The sequence below is a fragment of the Dendropsophus ebraccatus genome, chromosome 6 (genome assembly GCF_027789765.1).
Source record: "Dendropsophus ebraccatus isolate aDenEbr1 chromosome 6, aDenEbr1.pat, whole genome shotgun sequence".
In the NCBI taxonomy this organism is placed as follows: domain Eukaryota; kingdom Metazoa; phylum Chordata; class Amphibia; order Anura; family Hylidae; genus Dendropsophus; species Dendropsophus ebraccatus.
The window spans coordinates 138,346,620-138,367,482 of NC_091459.1; the positions used below are offsets into that span (position 1 = coordinate 138,346,620).

The 20,863-nt window shown below is 44.6% G+C and overlaps 1 protein-coding gene across 2 annotated transcripts in view; it reads left to right on the forward strand.

Annotated features, from left to right (window-relative positions):
* The window catches only part of HS1BP3 (HCLS1 binding protein 3), a 67,367-nt gene that overhangs the window by 3,239 nt on the left and 43,265 nt on the right, over nucleotides 1-20,863 (forward strand). For both annotated transcript variants that reach the window (XM_069973124.1, XM_069973123.1), the window contains exons 2-4: nucleotides 599-764; nucleotides 11,973-12,180; nucleotides 13,232-13,445. In XM_069973124.1, the coding sequence (XP_069829225.1) occupies nucleotides 630-764; nucleotides 11,973-12,180; nucleotides 13,232-13,445 (557 nt within the window). In that variant the 5' untranslated portion in view covers nucleotides 599-629. The remainder of the gene's footprint in view (nucleotides 1-598; nucleotides 765-11,972; nucleotides 12,181-13,231; nucleotides 13,446-20,863) is intronic.

Here is a 20,863-nt window from a genome sequence, read left to right on the forward strand (position 1 = left end):
GCTGTGATGGTGCGGAGCGAGACACATCTGGTCCTATGGGGGGGGGGGGGGGGGTTAGGAGGGGAATGATTACTGCAGATGTCAGGTCTGGTGTGCACGCTCTGCATTACCTTGCAGCAATGTCCTCCACTAACCTTTCCTTGGTGCTGATCCAGTGTCTGCACCGCTACAGAGTATCTTCTGTCATCGTGTTCTAGTGCCCTGAGGTCTGCATAGCTGACCCACGCGGCTCAATGATTGGCGTTACAGTGATTGCCAGTGTGAGAGGAAAGCGGGCCAAATCATATGAAATATAAAAATCTAATTAGTCCATGAATTTTATATTCTCCGGTTCTGGTGCACGGATTCCAGACATTGGTTAGATTTCATGTTCTTGTCCAAATGTCCAGTTCTTCTAAAGTACAAAATGTCTTTTTTTTCCCTCTATATTCATAGCCTTATGGAAAATGTGTAAGGATAGGGGAGGGGATGACATCAGATATGGGCAATGGGGGCCTCCCTGTTGTGGAGGAACAATAGACCCCGACTGTCCCACCTGCTTAGTGCACGCCATTGTTCTTCTTTTTGTGACATTGTGGACACTTGATTCTCTCTCCAGGCAGGTTCAGAATGCGCACACAGCTCTGGATATGTGGGTGCCAGAATACCAGGAGATCCGTGGGAAAATGATGACCGGACATGTGGAGTACCAGATTGTGGTGGTCACCTCTCTACCTGCTTTCAAATCAGCCAGACACAAGGTGGAGGACGTGGTACAGTTTGTTGTAAGTCATTGATAACCGTTTACTAAGGGCTGTATTACACGGGAAAGATTATCATTCGAAAAATCGCTAGATCGTTCCGATTTAAGCGATAAATGTTTCGTGTAATAGCAGGCAACGATTAAACGACCAACGAGAAATCGTTTGCCGTTTGATAGAATTCAGACCTAGTTTTATCGTTTGATCGTTCGGTGTAATAAGAAGTCATAGCTGAAACGTACGCAATAGCGGCGACAAAACGACCGCAAGAACAATCATCGTTCCGTGTCATTGGGCGAACGATTTCGGGTCGTTTGCCATAGCGGTTCGTTTGAGATTGTTTATCGTTAGTCGTCAAAAATCGCTTGGTGTAAAAGTACCCTAATTTATCTAGGACAGGGGTAAGGAACCTTGGCTCTGCAGCTGTTGCCAAACTACAACTCCCATCATGCCTGGACAGCCAAAGCTAAAGCTTTGGCTGTCCATGCATGATGGGAGTTGTAGTTTGGCAACAGCTGCAGAGCCAAGGTTCCCTGCCCCTGTCCTAGGTGAAGGTCAAAAGCACTGTAGTGTTAGGGTACTACTACACAAAGCGATTTTTCAACGATAAACGATCTCAAACCATCGCTTTAGCACCTGAAATCGTTCACCCAATTACACGGAACGATGATCGTCTTGTCGTCGCTATTGCGTTCGTCCCTACTGTGATTGAACGAACGACGATTTGCAAACAATCAACGATAAAAATTGGTCCAAATTCTATCCAGCGATTTCTCGTTGGTCGTTCAATCGTTATCTGCTATTACACAAAACGATTATCGTTTAAATCCGAACGATTTAACGATTTTCTCGAGAGATAATTGCCCCGTGTAATACAGCCCTTAGTAATGTTTAGAAATTGAAGCAGATCTTCTCTTATATACATAGTAGTTGGGACCATTATACCAGTGTGAGCACAAGTGCCCCATCCATTGATTATTGGCCTTGGGGTGGTTTGGTGGAATTCACAGTTTGGGATAGTGGGAAGTGTAAGGGCCCAATGCACACACGTCAGGAAAATCTATCCGGATAGAATTCCTGACCCATAGGGTTCTAATAGGCACGGACACTCTTCAGGATTTTTCCTGAAGGTTCAAATTTCCGCCAGGGCTTCATTCTGCTCCTCTATCAGAGCGAGCTTTCAGTGCCGCAAAGTGAAGCCACGTTGTCTGTTCAAGAACAGACACTAACTGATGCAGACTAGGGTGAGGTGGTTCACACCATGTAAAAATGACGGCCGTCTTTAAAGGAGAAGTCCGGTGAAATTTTTTATTAAAGTATTGTATTGTCCCCCAAAAATTATACAAATCACCAATATACACTTATGGGAAATGCTTATAAAGTGCTTTTTCCCTGCACTTACTACTGCATCAAGGCTTCACTTCCTGGATAACATGGTGATGTCACTTCCTGGATAACATGGTGATGTCACTTCCTGGATAACATGGTGATGTCACTTCCTGGATAACATGGTGATGTCACTTCCTGGATAACATGGTGATGTCACTTCCTGGATAACATGGTGGTGTCACTTCCTGGATAACATGGTGATGTCACGACCTGACTCCCAGAGCTGTGCAGGCTGTAGCTGCTGGAGAGGATGATGGCAGGGGGACACTGAGGGACACAGGGCACTGGATGGACACTGAGCATCCCTCTGCCATCATTCTCTCCAGCAGCCACAGCCCGCACAGCTCTGGGTGTCGGATTGTGACATCACCATGTTATCCAGGAAGCTACATCACCATGTTATCCAGGAAGTGACATCACCATGTTCTCCAGGAAGTGAAGCCTTGATGCAGTAGTAAGTGCAGGGAAAATAGCACTTTACGTGCATTTCCCATAATAAGTGTATATTGGGGATTTGTATAACTTTTGGGGAACAATACAATACTTTAATAAAAAAAATTGCCAGACTTCTCATTTAATAATAACGGCTGTCATGGTGCAAATAACGTCCGTTATTTAAAGTGTCACTGTCATTACAAAAAAAAACTTTTGACATGTCAGAGATAGTCAGACCCATACTGATCGGGAGAAGACAAGCTGCGGTACGTCTCTCCTTCTCCCAGTTCTCAGCTGCTGCTTTCTGCCGAAGACACAAAGATCTGTGTGTGAGCTTTTCTCTCTGTCTCCACCTCCTCCCCCTCCCTTCTGAGACGGCTCATGTAATCAAATCCCTGGCAGGCTTTATCTGCAACATTTTAGCTTTTTAATGCTGGGAGGGTTAATCTAAGGTCAAGTTGCTGATGAACTCACTGTGATTATCCCTCCCAGCATTACAAAGAGGCTACAAAGTTGCAGATAAAGCCAGCCAAGGACTTGTTTACATGAGCTGTCTCAGAAGGGAGGGAGGAGGGGGAGACAGAGAGAAAAGCTCACAAACAGATTTTTATGTCTTTAGCAGAACGCAGCAGCTGAGAACTGGAGGAAGCAGACTGAATAGATAAGTATGGAAGGAATTGTTAGTCTCACCATGGGCAGCAACATATCAAAAATTATGTTTGAGCGGAATACCCCTTTAAGTTTTCTTTATCATTGTCCTTGTTTGTGAACTCTGAACGTTGGGGACTATTGGGTGTTTGGGACTATTTTTTGTTAGATGCCAGACCATGAGGAGATCTGGCCCATCGGCTGCCAAGGTAAACTCATTTCTTACTGATTCAACCTATTTGAAGATGGGATTCTGCTTAGGATTTATTACATGAATATTGACACAGCGTAACTCCTTCTACCGTGTCGCAGTGAAGTCATCCGACAGATGCCAGCCACAATGCAACGGGGAACGTTCCAGATGGAGGCTGACATAATTCTGGCAGATTACAAATAGCTCAGATATGTATGAGAACACCGGGAGAGCGCAGATTGAAGCCATGAGGTCTCCTCTATACTTTCGGGAATGTAGAGTTTTTACAGCGTGGATAATAATAATAACATAGAACACATTTGTAGGCTGATTTTTTTTTATTTATTTTATTTTTTTTATTGTCTTGAATGACAACGTGTTAAACTTTTCAACTCCGCGAGTGAAAAAAAAAAAAAAATACAAAACAATTCAAAAATGGTGAAATCCCAACACGCTCTTTGAATTAGGATAAGATTACAATTATTGGCATTAGTTTCATTATTTTGATGGAGAATCGAATGACTCGAGATTGATTCCAGACCTTCCACCGCCATTAGTGTGGTCATGAAACATGTGAAGCCATGCCTGATACTGGAACTCACTAAATTGAATTAATAGTATCTACTCCTGGCAGGAACACTCCTGATATATATATATATTTTTTCCTTTGGATTTTAGGCTCGGGGTTGCCAAAAAATAATGAGCTGTTACGAAGCCAGCCAGGGCGATTACGCCGAAGAAATGTGCACTTGCAGCTCTTTAGTAGAATGTCTTTGATGCGTAGCCTTTGGGGGGGCACTGGTGTGAGCTGGCAAGGAAACCCATTTAGAGCTTGATTTTCTTAAAGGGAATGTGCAGCCATAGAGACCAGATGATAGCATCAGAGGGAGTCCATTGAGCCACCTAGATATGCTGATTGATGCTCCATTAGCTTTAATAGTAAGTGGACTGTCAAGTGGTGGAGTCCTTGTTAGGTGTTGGTATGTATCCTGTTGTTTCTTTGGTCCCAGAAATTGCCAGTGATTTGTAATTTACTTATAGGAAAAAAAAATCTCCAGTCGTCCAGTACTTATCAGCTGATGTATGTCCTGCAGGAAGTAGTGTATTCTTTCCAGTCTGACACAGTGCTGTCTGCTGCCACCTCTGTCCATGTCAGGAACTGTCCAGAGCAGCAGCAAAAAAAAAAAAAAAAAGAAAACCTCTCCTGCTCTGGACAGTTCCTGACATGGACAGAGGTGGCAGCAGACAGCACTGTGTCAGCTTATCCATAGTATCGCGCTGTGTAATACACTATAGCTTATCCATAGTATCAGGCCGTGTAATACGCTGTAGCTTATATGTAGTATTGGGCCATGTAATATGCTCTAGCTTATCCGTAGTATCGGGCTGTGTAATACGCTCTAGCTTATATGTAGTATCGGGCTGTGTAATACGCTGTAGCTTATATATAGTATCGGGCCGTGTAATATGCTGTAGCTTATCCGTAGTATCGGGCCGTGTAATACGCTCTAGCTTATATGTAGTATCGGGCTGTGTAATACGCTGTAGCTTATATATAGTATCGGGCCGTGTAATATGCTGTAGCTTATCCGTAGTATCGGGCCGTGTAATACGCTCTAGCTTATATGTAGTATCGGGCCGTGTAATACGCTGTAGCTTATCCGTAGTATCGGGCCGTGTAATACGCTCTAGCTTATATGTAGTATCGGGCCGTGTAATACGCTGTAGCTTATCCGTAGTATCGGGCCGTGTAATACACTCTAGCTTATATGTAGTATCGGGCTGTGTAATACGCTGTAGCTTATATGTAGTATCGGGCCGTGTAATATGCTCTAGCTTATCCATAGTATCAGGCCGTGTAATACGCTGTAGCTTATATATAGTATCGGGCCGTGTAATATGCTGTAGCTTATCCATAGTATCAGGACGTGTAATACGCTGTAGCTTATATATAGTATCGGGCCGTGTAATATGCTGTAGCTTATATGTAGTATCGGGCTGTGTAATACGCTCTAGCTTATCCCTAGTATCGGGCCGTGTAATACGCTCTAGCTTATCCGTAGTATCAGGCCGTGTAATACGCTCTAGCTTATCCGTAGTATCAGGCCGTGTAATACGCTCTAGCTTATATGTAGTATCGGGCCGTGTAATACGCTGTAGCTTATATGTAGTATCGGGCCGTGTAATACTCTCTAGCTTATCCATAGTATCAGGCCGTGTAATACGCTGTAGCTTATATGTAGTATCGGGCTGTGTAATACGCTGTAGCTTATATTTAGTATCGGGCTGTGTAATACTCTCTAGCTTATCCATAGTATCGGGCCGTGTAATACGCTGTAGCTTATCCGTAGTATCGGGCTGTGTAATACGCTCTAGCTTATCCGTAGTATCAGGCCGTGTAATACGCTGTAGCTTATATGTAGTATCGGGCCGTGTAATACGCTGTAGCTTATCCGTAGTATCGGGCCGTGTAATACGCTGTAGCTTATATGTAGTATCGGGCTGTGTAATATGCTCTAGCTTATCCGTAGTATCTGGCTGTGTAATACACTCTAGCTTATCCGTAGTATCGGGCCGTGTAATACGCTGTAGCTTATATGTAGTATCGGGCCGTGTAATACGCTCTAGCTTATCCCTAGTATCGGGCCGTGTAATACGCTGTAGCTTATATGTAGTATCGGGCCGTGTAATACGCTCTAGCTTATCCGTAGTATCGGGCCGTGTAATACGCTCTAGCTTATCCGTAGTATCAGGCCGTGTAATACGCTCTAGCTTATATGTAGTATCGGGCTGTGTAATACGCTCTAGCTTATCCATAGTATCAGGCCGTGTAATACGCTGTAGCTTATCCGTAGTATCAGGCCGCGTAATACGCTGTAGCTTATCCGTAGTATCGGGCCGTGTAATACGCTGTAGCTTATCCGTAGTATCGGGCCGTGTAATACGCTGTAGCTTATATGTAGTATCGGGCTGTGTAATACGCTCTAGCTTATATGTAGTATCTGGCTGTGTAATACGCTGTAGCTTATATGTAGTATCGGGCTGTGTAATACGCTGTAGCTTATATGTAGTATCGGGCTGTGTAATACGCTCTAGCTTATCCGTAGTATCGGGCCGTGTAATACGCTCTAGCTTATATGTAGTATCTGGCTGTGTAATACGCTCTAGCTTATCCATAGTATCGGGCTGTGTAATACGCTCTAGCTTATATGTAGTATCGGGATGTGTAATACGCTCTAGCTTATCCCTAGTATCGGGCCGTGTAATACGCTGTAGCTTATATGTAGTATCGGGCCGTGTAATACGCTATAGCTTATATGTAGTATCGGGCCGTGTAATACGCTCTAGCTTATCCATAGTATCGGGCCGTGTAATACGCTCTAGCTTATATGTAGTATCGGGCCGTGTAATACGCTGTAGCTTATCCGTAGTATCGGGCCGTGTAATACGCTCTAGCTTATCCGTAATATTGGGAATATATTAAAACTGCTGTATGGCCAGTGGCGACACAATCGCAGGAACATCTTATAAAGCGGGCAGAAAAGTATTGTTGTGTAGGCAAATATACAAATCTTTTCTTGGTGCTGGAATAACCTGTATACTCTCCTGTGTGCTGCCACGCTAAGTGCCCAAGAGGCGGATTCCTCTCCTGAACTCTAATATACAATTAGGATAGAGCTGAGCTGTCAATCATTGCTAAGAAGAAAGGCCAAGAAAGATCTCAACATAGAGCAGGGATGGGGAACCTTTCAGAACTACAATTCCCATCAAGCTTAAGTTTTGGCTGTCCGGGCATGATGGGAATTCTTACCTGAAAAAAAGGAAAAATTGGCCGCACATCTATGACTCTATTCACACTGCAGGTTGCACGCTACTCGTGGCTTAAGTACAGACAAAAAACAGAAGGGAATTCTTACCTCTCCACGCTCCCCCGGTGTTCTCCTGTGTTGTCTTCTGGTCCACCACTGACCGCCGTAGCCGCCACTTCTGAGACAGCTCATCTCTGCAGGAACAGCCCCCTCAGCCAATCACTGGCCTCAGCACTGTCCTGTCTCAGTCAGTGATTGGCTGAGCGGGCTGTCACTGCTGAGAAGTGGTGGCTGCAGGGGTCAGCAGAGGACTAGAAGATGCTGCACACATAGGGGGGATTTATCAAACATGGTGTAAAGTGAAACTGGCTCAGTTGCCCCTAGCAACCAATCAGATTCCACCTTTCATTTTCCAAAGAGTCTGTGAGGAATGAAAGGTGGAATCTGATTGGTTGCTAGGGGCAACTGAGCCAGTCTCACTTTACACCATGTTTGATACATCTCCCCCATAGTGTAATTGAACCCCCTAGTGGGACAAAAAAATTTTTTAAAACAGTTTATAAAAAGCAAAAACATACATTGAGTATCACTGTGAAGGCTTAAAAAAAGGATTATTTTTCTTGCCTCGATAAAACAAATAAAGTGATCAAGAATATTCCAAAATGGAACCAGTAAGGGCTTAATCCCACGCCCCGTGTTCTATGGATCCCATGGACAGGGGAGCCCTGTAGTGGACTTTTTTCGTCATAATGTATCAATGTGACGCCAGGAGTGTGGAAAGTTTTTGAACATTGGCGGCACTGTTATGACTCGGTCTTGTATTATCTCAGGCAGTGCTATTGCAGGTGCCCAGGAGGCGGACCTTACTGAGCACTTACCCGATACCTTCTGTCAGGTTTGAGTGACAGCTCTAGTGTCCAATTAGGAGACTCGAGAGGACCGCCTCCTTAACATATGAATTAAACTACAGACATAAAAATGGAGGTAAGGATCAGTGTAAGAAACTTACCTTCATCCTCAGCACCCCATGCGCCATAGGGAGATATTAGCAGATGTGTGTTTCCCTTCAAGTAATTCAAATAAAGTTATGTATTCAAAAGTAACTTGATGCAAAAAATCTATTGGTGTTAAAGAAGAACTCCGGGCTGGGGTGACTATTGGCAGAGTGCTGGACAGGATGAAAGAAGTAACATGCTCTCACCCCTCCCGCTTCAGCACTGGTGCCGGTATCCCTCAGCTCCGGTCCTCAGTCCAGGCCACTTCTAGGTCCGAGTGGGGACCTGGGACGGGACTAGTTAGGCCGCTCAGCCAGTCAGCCTGCTAAGTCTCCACTGAGAGCCACCATGGGGCACGCTTATATGTCACATCTCCAGCTACTAACAACCTTGGAGCCACTTTCCGGAGGCCTTAGAGCTCTAGTGTGCGGGAGGATGTCAAGGGGAATGAGTGTTACTTCCCATAATTCTCCATCTGGCAGCCTACAGGACATTGCACAATAAGTGATTCATCACCTCACCACACTTAAAGGGAATCTATCAGGTCAAATGATCTTAAGCTGCTGATAGATTCTAAAGATCCAGGAAATAGGCACAGAATAAGGCTAGGTTCACACTGCGTTTTCAGCATCCGTTTAACGCATCCGTTTTTTGCAAAAAACGCATGAAAAACGGATTGCAAAAAACGGATTCATTTGTGTGCATCCGTTTTTCCATTGACTTCCATTATAAACAAAAAGGATCCGTTTTTTTTGGCGGACCAAAACGGACCAAAAAACATTGCTGACCCTATTTTTCTGGACGTTAAAAAAAACGGATCCGTTAAACGGATGCTGAAAACGCAGTGTGAACCTAGCCTAAGAGAGTCTGCAGGAGATTTATCAAACATGGTGTAAAGTGAAACTGGCTCAGTTGCCCCTAGCAACCAATCAGATTCCACCTTTCATTTTCCAAAGAGTCTGTGAGGAATGAAAGGAGGAATCTGATTGGTTGCTAGGGGCAACTGAGCCAGTTTCACTTTACACCATGTTTGATAAATCTGTGTCCATGTTTTCCAGGAAGCCTCAGGTCTGCATCCAACTTCTGCAGCCCCCGATAATTAAATGCCGCACCCTCCGGGTTCACTCAACTCTACTTTTACCATATAGTTAAAGGGGTATTCCCCCCAAGAGCTAAAAAAATAAAATTCTTCCAAACCTAGCTGTTCTTACTCACCAAGTGCCCCTGAGAATTTTGAGCCATCTCCAGTCTTTCTAGCTGCTTCTATTTTATAGATACAAGTTTTTTTAAAAGCCGAACTATATCCAACATGGCGCCAGCCAGAAAACTACATCTCCCATCATGCAATGCTTATGCCTGATTGGTCCATGATGTAGCAGAGCAGATATCCACAAGATATAGCAGAGTTGAGGTAGCGACATAGCAGAGTAGAGTGAGTTGCATAGCATAGTTGAATGAGTGACATAGCAGAGTCTAATGAATGAGTTGGGGTATGCCGGGGGGGGGGGGCGGTCCGAGATGGGGGGGTGAAGTCCACGGGCGGTGGGACGCTTGGTGGGGGGATAGGGGGTGTTGGTTAGCGCGGGCAGGCCCAGATACGGAAGGGGGGGGGCGGTCCATTGGGCGTGATGCGGGGGAGATGTTTGCGGTCGGCCACAGGGCGAGGTGCGGGGAGTGTGTGTGTGTGTGGGGGGGGGGGGGGGGGGGGGGGGGTTGGCGCGGGCAGCTGGGGGGTATGCTGGGGTGCGGGCCGCGGGCGGCCATCCGGCAGGGCTACCGGCATGTCTGCACCTCTGGCTCCTGCACAACTCCAACTCCCAGCATGCGACGATGAGGCTGAGCATGCTGGGAGCTCTAGTTCTGGTGAGTGGCCACTGAGTGAGCTGGGGGGGGGATACAGGGTGCGGGGCGAGGGGGGACACACAGTGTGGGGGAATGGGGTTAAACAGTGTGAGGGTGGGGGGGGAGGCTGCTGTCAGAGAGGGAGACAGTGAACAGCAGCAGCAGCTGTCACTGTCTCCGTGTCCTCCCTCACTTCAGTGGACTGGGTTAAAAGCCAGCCCATTGAAGAGACTGAGGACATGTGATCCCGTCTCGGAGGGTGGATAACAGCAAAACTGTGCAAAATCCATAACAACTTTATATTGGAAAGATGGAAAGCTACAGGTGGGCAACATATTAATGCAAAAATAATTTTGGGGGGAATACCCCTTTAATAAGGTTGAAAAAAGACAAAGGGGGTTATTTATAAAGACCGACGTACAAGTACGCTGGTCTTGTATTAAGCTATATAAATCCTATATGACCAAATTCTATGTATATGGTGCGGCTCTAACCAACCACATAAATCCTACAAATATTGTGCACACCAATAAATATACTGTAAGTCCAAAGGTAATAAATATTAATTCCTTTATTCAAAAAACATATAATAGGACACACAATGTTAAAAATGGTAAGACATGCAGAAAATGGCACCGGTAAACCACAGATCACACCTGGACAAGATTAATATCAGAAAAACCTGGGTAAACAGCTACACTGGATGCATGTAAAGTGCTTGTGCAGAAGATATATACTAAATACAATCACTAGAGTGTAGTCAGAGTATGTAAACATATAGAATGCCCAGCTTCCAAAGGTGCAAATGGCAAAGTGCTCCGTATACCTGTTGTCCGGTGGTCTATAGTGGCTCCCTCTCCCCAACGCACGTTTCTCGTAACTTAATCAGGGTACCCCTTTAAAAAGCTGTAATGAAAACAAGCCCTCAGCGTGTAATCTCACAGTTGTCCACTAGATGGCGCACCCTAATACCTATATATAATGCAATGCTGACTGATTGTTACTGCCATTTATTACTCTTTCGGGGATTGCAGTTTAGAGTTTTCAAAGATTCTGCAAAGACTGTTCACATCTGCATTGCAGCTTCTGCTTATAGTGGAACACGCCAGAAACCTACTCCACGCTGATCAGGGGCAACACCACCCCAAAACAGCTGTCTGTGGATGGATACCTGGCTTTGGTTAATCCCTTGTCATATCCTTAGACTTGTTGGATATTGACTGAAGGGGCCACTTAATATGGTGGTATTGGTGGTCTCCTTACAGGACTAGGTCCTTCCTTCAAGGCATATCTGGCTAGTCCTGTGTTTTTTGAGACTCTTAAAGAGATACCCCGGCGAAAATATTTTTCTTTCAAATTAACTGGTGTCAGAAAGTTATATAGATTTTGTAATTTACTTCTATTTAAAAATCTCCAATCTTCCAGTACTTATCAGCTGCTGTGTGTCCTGCAGGAAGAAGTGTAGTCTTTCCAGTCTGACACAGTGCTCTCTGCTGCCACCTCTGTCCATGTCAGGAACTGTCCAGAGCAGGAGAGGTTTTCTATGGGGATTTGCTCCTGCTCTGGACAGTTCCTGACATGGACAGAGGGGGCAGCAGAGAGCACTGTGTCAGACTGGAAAGAATACACCCCTTCCTGCTGGTCATACAGCAGCTGGTAAGTACTGTAAGATTTTTAAATAGAAGCAATTTACAGATCTGTATAACTTTCTGACATTAGTTGATTTGAAAGAAAAAGATTTTTGAGTACCCCTTACATGAGGAGCCACATATTTACATACATTACTATGTTAGTCAGTGTCAGGAAAAATGAGCCGCCTGGTATCATCCTATAGTGATACATGACAATACCTGTTGTGAAGCCCATAGGCCGCCCATGCCCCATGGCAATGGCCTCATTTACTTTAGTTTCTCTTCCGCAGGTATCTAAAAAGTACAGTGAGATTGAAGAATTCTACCACAAAGTTACTGCCCTGCACCCCAAATGTCCTCTGCCGCCTTTTCCCAGGAAGGTCTTATTTGTGGGGGAGACGGACATCAGAGAAAGAAGAGCCGCCTTTAATGACATTGTAAAGGCCATCGCCCGGGAGCCGGAGCTGGCGGAGTCACCGGAGCTGCAGGATTTCTTAGGTCAGCCAATATTTCTCTGGTACCATCTTTCACCATGCATACAGGTTGTGTGCCATAGCAATAATTATAGAGAGAGGATATCCCTGTCCCTTTAAAAAAGAAGCCAGCTACCTGAATGTGTTTCGGAACTGCAGGGCTGCTCAAGCCTAGGTCACACCACAGTTACAGATGCTGCATTAGCAATACTGAAGGGCCTATTACTTGCCAAACCAGTCAGATTTCTATCCATATAATAGAGCCGTTGATCAGCAGATAGGCGCCATCGGCTGATCGCTGCCTTTCAACATATAAAGATAATCATGTGATTGTCGTTTTGTGTAACAGGCTTGTATTGCTTGTAAGCAAGCAATAATATAGCAGATTGGAGCTTGTTTATAGAGCGGGTTAGGATATGTAATACCGCCTTAAAGGGGTACTCGGGCAAAAAAAGTTTTTCTTTAAAATCAAAAGTTATATAGATTTGTAATGTACTTCTATTAAAAAAATCTTTAGTCTTCCAGTACTTATCAGCTGCTGTATGTCCTGCAGGAAGTGTTGTATTTTTTCTAGTCTGACACAGTGCTCTCTGCTGCCACCTCTGTCCATGTCAGGAACTGTCCAGAGCAGGAGAGGTTTTCTATGGGGATTTGCTGCTGCTCTGGACAGTTCCTGACAAGGACAGAGGTGGCTGCAGAGAGCACTGTGTCAGACTGGAGAGAATACACCACTTCCTGCAGGACATACAGCAGCTGATAATTACTGGAAGACTCAAGATTTTTAAATAGAAGAAAATTACAAATCTGTTCACCTATAAGTCTTCCCTGATGTTTGTTCTAATGTTTGTTAGTAGTGTCAGTGTCAGTAACGTTGCGGCAGCGGCACAGTGTAGCAGTCCGAGCGCTAACACGGCATGCAGCACTATAATTCCCATTTGCAGGAGCTCCTGACAGAGATGTGAACAGAGCCCATCCTATCCTGTCGCACCATTGCTCCAGAATCCCCATCTACCATCCCCCGCTCTGTGTAGCTTCTTACCTGTATACTGCTGCCTCTGAATATTACTCCTTTTCAGGATCAGCCGCCGGGGACTTCATTGAAGCAAAGAGTACAAAGCCGTACGTCAGCCATTCGGAGGACGGAGACTTCTTCAGAGATGACGTGGCAGCAGAGGACCCTCTCCTCCAGATAGCAAGCAAGCTGCAAAACAAGAACGTCAAAGTACAGGAGGAGGAAGAGGAGGAGGAAGTAGAAGAGGAGGTGGATCTGGACCCACTTGGCATCTTGAAGTGAGTTCCAACTTTTCCTTGAGCTCCAAGGTTTCCTTTAGCGGTCATTAAGGGGACTCTTTGCAGCAATGGTGAGTGTCTCCCATCAGTTTTCTCTGAGCTCCCCCTAGTGGTGGCTGTACACTACTGAAATTTTATCATTTGACTCTATAGCTGTATAAAGAGTAGCAGAGGGTTAAAAGGGTTATCCGGTGTTAGAAAAACATGGCCACTTTCTTCCAGAGACAGCACCGCTCTTGTCTCAAGTTCAGGTGTGGTTTGCAATTAAAGGGGTTGTCCAGCGAATTTTTTTTTCTTTCAAATCAACTGGTGTCAGAAAGTTATATAGATTTGTTCTATTTACTTCTAATAAAAAATCTTAAGTCTTCCAGTACTTATCAGCTGCTGTATGTCCTGCAGGAAATGTTGTTTTGTTTTCAGTCTGACACAGTGCTCTCTGCTGCCACCTCTGGCCAAGACAGGAACCTCTCCTGCTCTGGATAGTTCCTGTCTCGGCCAGAGATGTCAGCAGAGAGCACTGTGTGACTGGAGAGAATACACATCTTCCTGTAGGACATAAAGCAGCTGATAAGTATGGGAAGACTTGAGATTTTTTAATAAAAGTAAATTACAAATCTATATAACTTTCTGAAACCAGTTGATTTGGAAGAAAAAGATTTTCACTGGAGTACCCCTTTAAGCTCTATTCACTTCAAAGGAACTGAGTTGCTAAACACCCCACCCATACTGGAAACAACAGCGGTGCTGTCTCTGGAAGAAAGTTGACGTGTTTTTCTAGTACTCGATAACCCCTTTAAGCAACAGCCTTCAAAGACACATAGTGAAAATAATTGGTACAGAATTACTTGACCGTCCAAACCAAATTGCCACATGAAAGAGAATGCACCAAGCTAAAGGGGAGATAGTGTGCGCAGCGGCATCTTTACGTATTTCCTTCGGGTTCTCCTTGGTGTCCTACACAGTGAGTGTGCTGTGCTGCATTCTGCCAGCAGAGGGCGATGTTACTCTACTATTACATGTAAAGGCAAAAAGGATTTCTTTAATAGCTCGGGTAAAGTTGTGTCTATGAGGTAATATGATGCACCTGAGCCGCTTACCAGGCTTGCATCATTGTGTCCTGGAGCTATCTCACAACTTAAGGGTGGGTTCATACTGAGGAATTCTCGCGGATAATGTCCGCGGAATTCCGCTGTTTGTCCGCGTGCACGGCCGCGCGCCTTTCTGCCGGCTCCATAGACACCATTCTATAGGCCGGCGTATACCGATATCCGCCGAAAGAAGTGACATGGCGGATAGCGGAATACACCGGCCCATAGAATGGTGTCTATGGAGCCGGCGAAAAGGCGTGCGGACAGCCGGCAGAATTCCGCAGATATTATCCGTGAGAATTCCTCAGTATGAACCCACCCTAACATAATTAGAAAGTCAGTGGAGGAGATTTATCAAACATGGTGTAAAGTGAGACTGGCTCAGTTGCCCCTAGCAACCAATCAGATTCCACCTTTCATTCCTCACAGATTCTTTGGAAAATGAAAGGTGGAATCTGATTGGTTGCTAGGGGCAACTGAGCCAGTTTCCCTTTACAACATGTTTGATAAATCTCCCCCAGTGTGTTCACAATCCCAGTTGCAGGATATCTTTTCTCAGATGTCATGGTTTACGTTCATCCTTATCAAAGTAAAGGTCACAAATCCATAGGCCTCAGAATGTCTTTTTAGCTTCTGTTACACTGGAATAGGCCCATATACCTGTATACAGTAACATAGCTGACTAAAAAAATTATTTCAAATCAGCTGGTGCCAGAAAGTGCCAGAGATTTGTAATTTACTTCTGTTAAAAAAATCTTCAGTCTGCCAGTTCTTATCAGCTGCTGTATGTCCTGCAGGAAGTGGTGTATTATTTCCAGTCTGACACAGTGCTCTCTGCTGCCACCTCTGTCCATGTCAGGAACTGTCCAGAGCAGCAGCAAATCCCCATAGAAAACCTCTCCTACTCACCAGACTGGAAAGATTATACCACTTCCCGCAGGATACACTGCAGCTGATAAGTACTTGAAGTTCTTTTTTAGATTTTTTTTTTTTTATAAAAGTAAATTACAAATTTCTGGCACCAGTTAATTTGAAAGAAAAATAAAAGTTTGGTGAACAACCCCTTTAAGGACAAAATGCGTCCGCTCTCTAACTATAGCTGTGACTTTATGAGTCTATGTTTATCAGAAACTCTCCTTAGTAGCTTATAGGGTGACGTGACAAGGTTACGCCGGAGATAGCCGCGCCGCTATTCTTCAGCTGTGACGTGTGATGACTCAGGCCCCGGTTCGGGTAAGTCTGTGGCCGCTAGTTGTTATAAGCCACGATGATAGTGTGAGAATTAGTAGAAGCCAGAACTTAGTAATTATAAAGTAACACACGACCTAAAATCCTGTAAGTGTAATATTATATTACAGCGCAGCGTCACAGGCAGCTCCTATTATTCCCTTTATGCTGTTAATGACCATTTTCCTTGTTAGCCGGCAAAGTGGCTCATTGTTCTGGCATCAGCTTGCTTGATCTGGTACATGGCTTCCTATTGCACCTTAATATCTCAGTTACCCAAACACGTCACAGCTAAAGAATGGTGACACGGCCATACCTGGGGAAACCCTGTGACATCGCGCTATAAATTACTAGTCAGTGACTTTTATGATACACATACACTAATAGGCCACGTTCACGCGCTGTGTTTGTTAGTGAAACAACGGCCGATGTTAACTAACACTGCTCAATTGCACTGAAGTGTATAAGAACACCAGCCATGGTGTACACACACTGTATACACTACGGCTGATGTTCTAAGCAGCCACACAAAATAACTGACTGGTACTATTCAGTGAACAGCGGCCAGTGCACACAATGTAAAGATCGTCTCCTGGCTGTACTTTACATTGTGCCCTATGGTAATTGGATTGCGGGCACACCTGAATGTGCCCGAATTCCAATTGAAATCAAATGATGTTCATCTGGCTGATACTGCGGTATTGGCCGGGTGAACATGTGAGGCAGCGGCTGTTATTTGACACAGCCGTGTCACACAACGGCCTTGTTCATGCCATGTTCGAACATGGCCATAAAATCATTGGTCTATTCAGAGCGATGACACATTTTGGAGTCCTTAAAGGAAAACTATCAGCAGATGAGAAGCATCTAACCTACTGATATCTCCCTATAGGACGCAGGGTGCTGAGGATGATGGTGACCTTCTTACCTTCTCCCCGCCGCCATTTCCATTATTTTAGAAGTTTAAAGTGTCACTGTCGTTTAATTTATTTTTACAAAAATCAATAGTACAGGCGATTTTAAGAAACTTAGTGATTGGGTTTATTAGCCGAAAAATGCATTTTTATCATGAAAAAGCAATTTGAAGCTGTCCCTTCTGTCTTCATGGTTTTCCTATGGAGAGGGGAGGGGTGGATGGATATGAGGCACCATAACAGGACAACAAAGAGTTAATTTACAGCTACATCACCGGGCTCCTGATAATGAGCAGTGGATGAGAGAGAGGAGGGAGGGGGGGACCTGGGGAAAGTCTTTTTGAATGCAGATAATGACATATTTACCTAATAAACCCAATTACAAAGTTTCCTAAAATCGCCTGGACTATTGATTTCTGCAAAAAAAAGAAAAAAACGAAACAACAGTGGCACTTCAAATCATATGCCAATTAGGTGTTTTGATGCATGGGGGCGGGGCTACAATCAACAGTGCACCGATTCACCCGCTCTCCCCTCCTAATGCATATCAGGGGCGGATCGGTGCACTGGAGGTGATAGCCCTGCCCCTAGTGCACCAAAACATCTAATTAGCTTATGGGGTAACCTGAAACGGCACATGAAAGTAAATTTAGCTTCATCCTTGCGCTATAGGGAGATACTTCTTTCCTTGTAATCCATATTTACCTACATTCAATACATTCAGTCCTTTGTGCAGCGCATGCGCCATCTTTTGCAAACTACTGAAAACTTTTAGACTTCTCCTTAAAGGGTTTGTCCCAACTTTTGGTAGTGTAATCTATGGCGCCGTGTTTACAGAGAGTCTACACCAGCCATTACCGAGCCGCCAAGTCTTTCCCTTAGATGGAAGGCAAAGGAGCGCGCGCTATACACATTGTATCATTGTTTTATTGCGCTGTTATTTCCGGAGGACTCAGGATGCTGCGCTTATTATATAGAGGGGAATCCCCTGCCGTGTACTCGTCCTCCCCTCTTCCAGGCTACATACAGTAGGTTGTTATTAACCCTATCATGGAGGTATTATTATTAGAAGCCATCGCTGTTTTGTACGTTTTAAACATTAGAGGAAATTTCAGTGGTCGTAAAATGATGATCAATGTGGCCTCCGAGTATTTCTGCAGCTGTTATATTGAGAATTAGCGGAAGCGTGAGGGACAGCGCTGGATCTGTCATCAGGGAGCATAAATATTCCCGGGAAGGATGCACTCCAAATAGACGCATGAACGTGAGGGGGATTGAGGTGGCCGTTTTATGATGTCTTCCTGTGATAAATCTATATGACATTAAAATGGAGTTGTTTGGCTTGCAAAACCCATATTCAAACTCCTTTATGGTTGGAGGGCCACTATTCAGGATTCACCTTCTATGTCCGCTGTGCAAAGCGTCCACGAAGAGTGTAGATCACTCTGGAGGACCCGACATTACAACATATTACTTCATTAAAACATTGATTTCAATGAGCCCAGTGCAATGCTTAAAGTGTCACTGTCGTTTAATTTTTATTTACAGGCGACTATAAGAAACTTTGTAATTGGGTTTATTAGCCGAAAAATGCATTTTTATCATGAAAAAGCAGTTTGAAGCTCCCCCCCCCTTCTTCATTGTTCTCTATGGAGAGGGGAGGGGTTGAGGGAGATGAGGCACCAAATCAGGACAACAAAGAGTTAATTTACAGCTATATCACCGGGCTATCTCCTCTGAAGTCAGCACTGACCTCTCTGACCTCTGAATACTGGCTTTCACACAGCTCCCGCTGTCTAATCCTTTGTTCTCTGCTCTCTGCTGGCAACTAATCTTTCTCCTCCCCCCTCCATAAAACAGACAGGGCCCGACTGATGTTAAAAAGACGTGATTTCCTGATAATGAGCAGTGAATGAGAGAGAGGAGGGGGGGGGTGACCTGGGGAAAGTCTTTGTGAATCCAGATAATGGCATATTTGCCTAATAAACCCAATTAAAATATTTCTTAAAATCGCCTGGACTAAAAACAAACCACAACAGTGACTCTTTAATGTTACCTGTGGGGGCGCTGCAGTGAAACTGAACACTACTCACAGATAACAACAGAGTATACACTTGGAGCATGGGTGGTATATGAACAGTATAGATAGGGGGTCCACATATAGGATTCCCCATATCAAGACAAGGGGGATCCCCTGCTTTAGGGCAGATTAGGTGCCAGCACATCTCCTCGCTTCTGCTGTTGAGTGTTGAATAACCTATAGATGTCTACACCAGTCTCCAACGCTTGAACCGCTTGTTAGAGACCATCAGCTCTTATATGGCAGTGAGGCTATTGAGGCCCCTCAAACTCCATTGTGACGCAGTGTTTTGGGGGGAATATTATATCTAGTACACAGAGCAATTGGCATGACCCGCTAGACTTAATCATAAAGGGCACGATACGTGATGATCAGTGGGAATCCTATAACAGAGCCAGGATATGTATTTTATGGCTGCTTACAACCCCATAGGTCTGCCGTACATAGCTGAGGTGAGTGGTAAAGCAGTGGACATGTCCAGCCCCTGCTATAGGTGATGCTTCACCTTTCAATGTAGCCCCCTGATGGTTTGGGAAATGCACAGGTCAGCAAAAAATCAGATTATGTAGTTTTATTTTTTTCATGTTACCTTTCTTTTGGTATGTCTTATTTACCCACATAGAAAGTGGTGTATTAAAGGGAAAGTAGGAGGTTAGAATAGAAGCTGATATGACCCTATAAGCGCACAGGATGCCGAGGATGATGGTAAGTTTCTATTTTGTAGTTGAATCCATATGCTAGTTAGGCAGTTTGGTGCACTGGGGGCGGGACTACCTCCCTGGAGTGCACCATTCCCCCCCAGCCAGCCCTCCCCTTCCGAATATTGAGTTAGTGTCACTTCGGTGTTTATCACTGCAGAGTAAAGGAAGAATATTCATTAGAAGAGATGGGGGTGGATCAGTGCACTGAGGGAAGTAGTCCCGCCCCCAGGGCACCAAACCACCTTATTAGCTACCTTGTTAATTTGTATTTTTTTTTTGTTTTGTTCAGTTTTTATCTTTTAAATTTCGTAGCAGGTTGTAAGGTATTGTTTACCTGAGTGTACAGATTATCTGATCTTTGCTTTAGCTAGCTGGATTAGGTAGTTTATTGCCAGAGTAAATATATCTCCCTTTTAGGGCTGGAAACCATGTACAGTATACTGGTGGCAGATGGGTGTCTCATATTTCCTGCTTACACCAAATACAAGCTCAATAACTGCGGGAGACTATTATTCTCCCTATGACTTCACTTATGGAGAATTGGAAAGTTTATAGTTTTTGGCAAAACCGAGTACAGATAAATTTTTGTTGTATTTGACCCGTGTCAGTCGGTTCCATGGAAAACTCCAGAAACAGGACATTCAGTGAAGAAAGTAATCCTAGACCCCCGTGTATGGGAATTCATAATGTCCCATTCACACACACACAAAATATAAATACAGTCCCCGCTGTTCTTATTGGCATCTTAGAGACATGGATTCCTACCTGCTGATGATAGTTGTCTTTACACTTTTAGTAGATATTCGGTAGCTCACCTAACCCATTAAAAACCTCTGATAGATCTCACTGGTGGAAGAACACAGACGGGACCACCAGTTTGAACATTGCCCTTTAAAGTTTTAGAGCTAGGACAAGAGTCCCATGGATTGTTAGAATTAGGGCAAGAGTCCCATGGATTCTTAGAGCTAGGGCAAGAGTCCTGTGAATTGTAAGAACTAGGGCAAGAGTCCCATGGATTGTAAGAACTAGGGCAAGAGTCCCATGGATTGTTAGAGCTAGGACAAGAGTCCCATGGATTGTTAGGGCCAGTGCAAGAGTCCTGTGGATTGTAAGAGCTAGGGCAAGAGTCCCATGGATTGTAAGAACTAGGGCAAGAGTCCGATGGATTGGAAGAACTAGGGCAAGAGTCCCATGGATTGTAAGAACTAGGGCAAGAGTCCCATGGATTCTTAGAGCTAGGACAAGAGTCCTGTGAATTGTAAGAACTAGGGCAAGAGTCCCATGGATTGTTAGAGCTAGGACAAGAGTCCCATGGATTGTTAGGGCCAGGGCAAGAGTCCCATGGATTGTTAGAATTAGGGCAAGAGTCCTATGGATTGTTAGAGCTAGGGCAAGAGTCCTATGGATT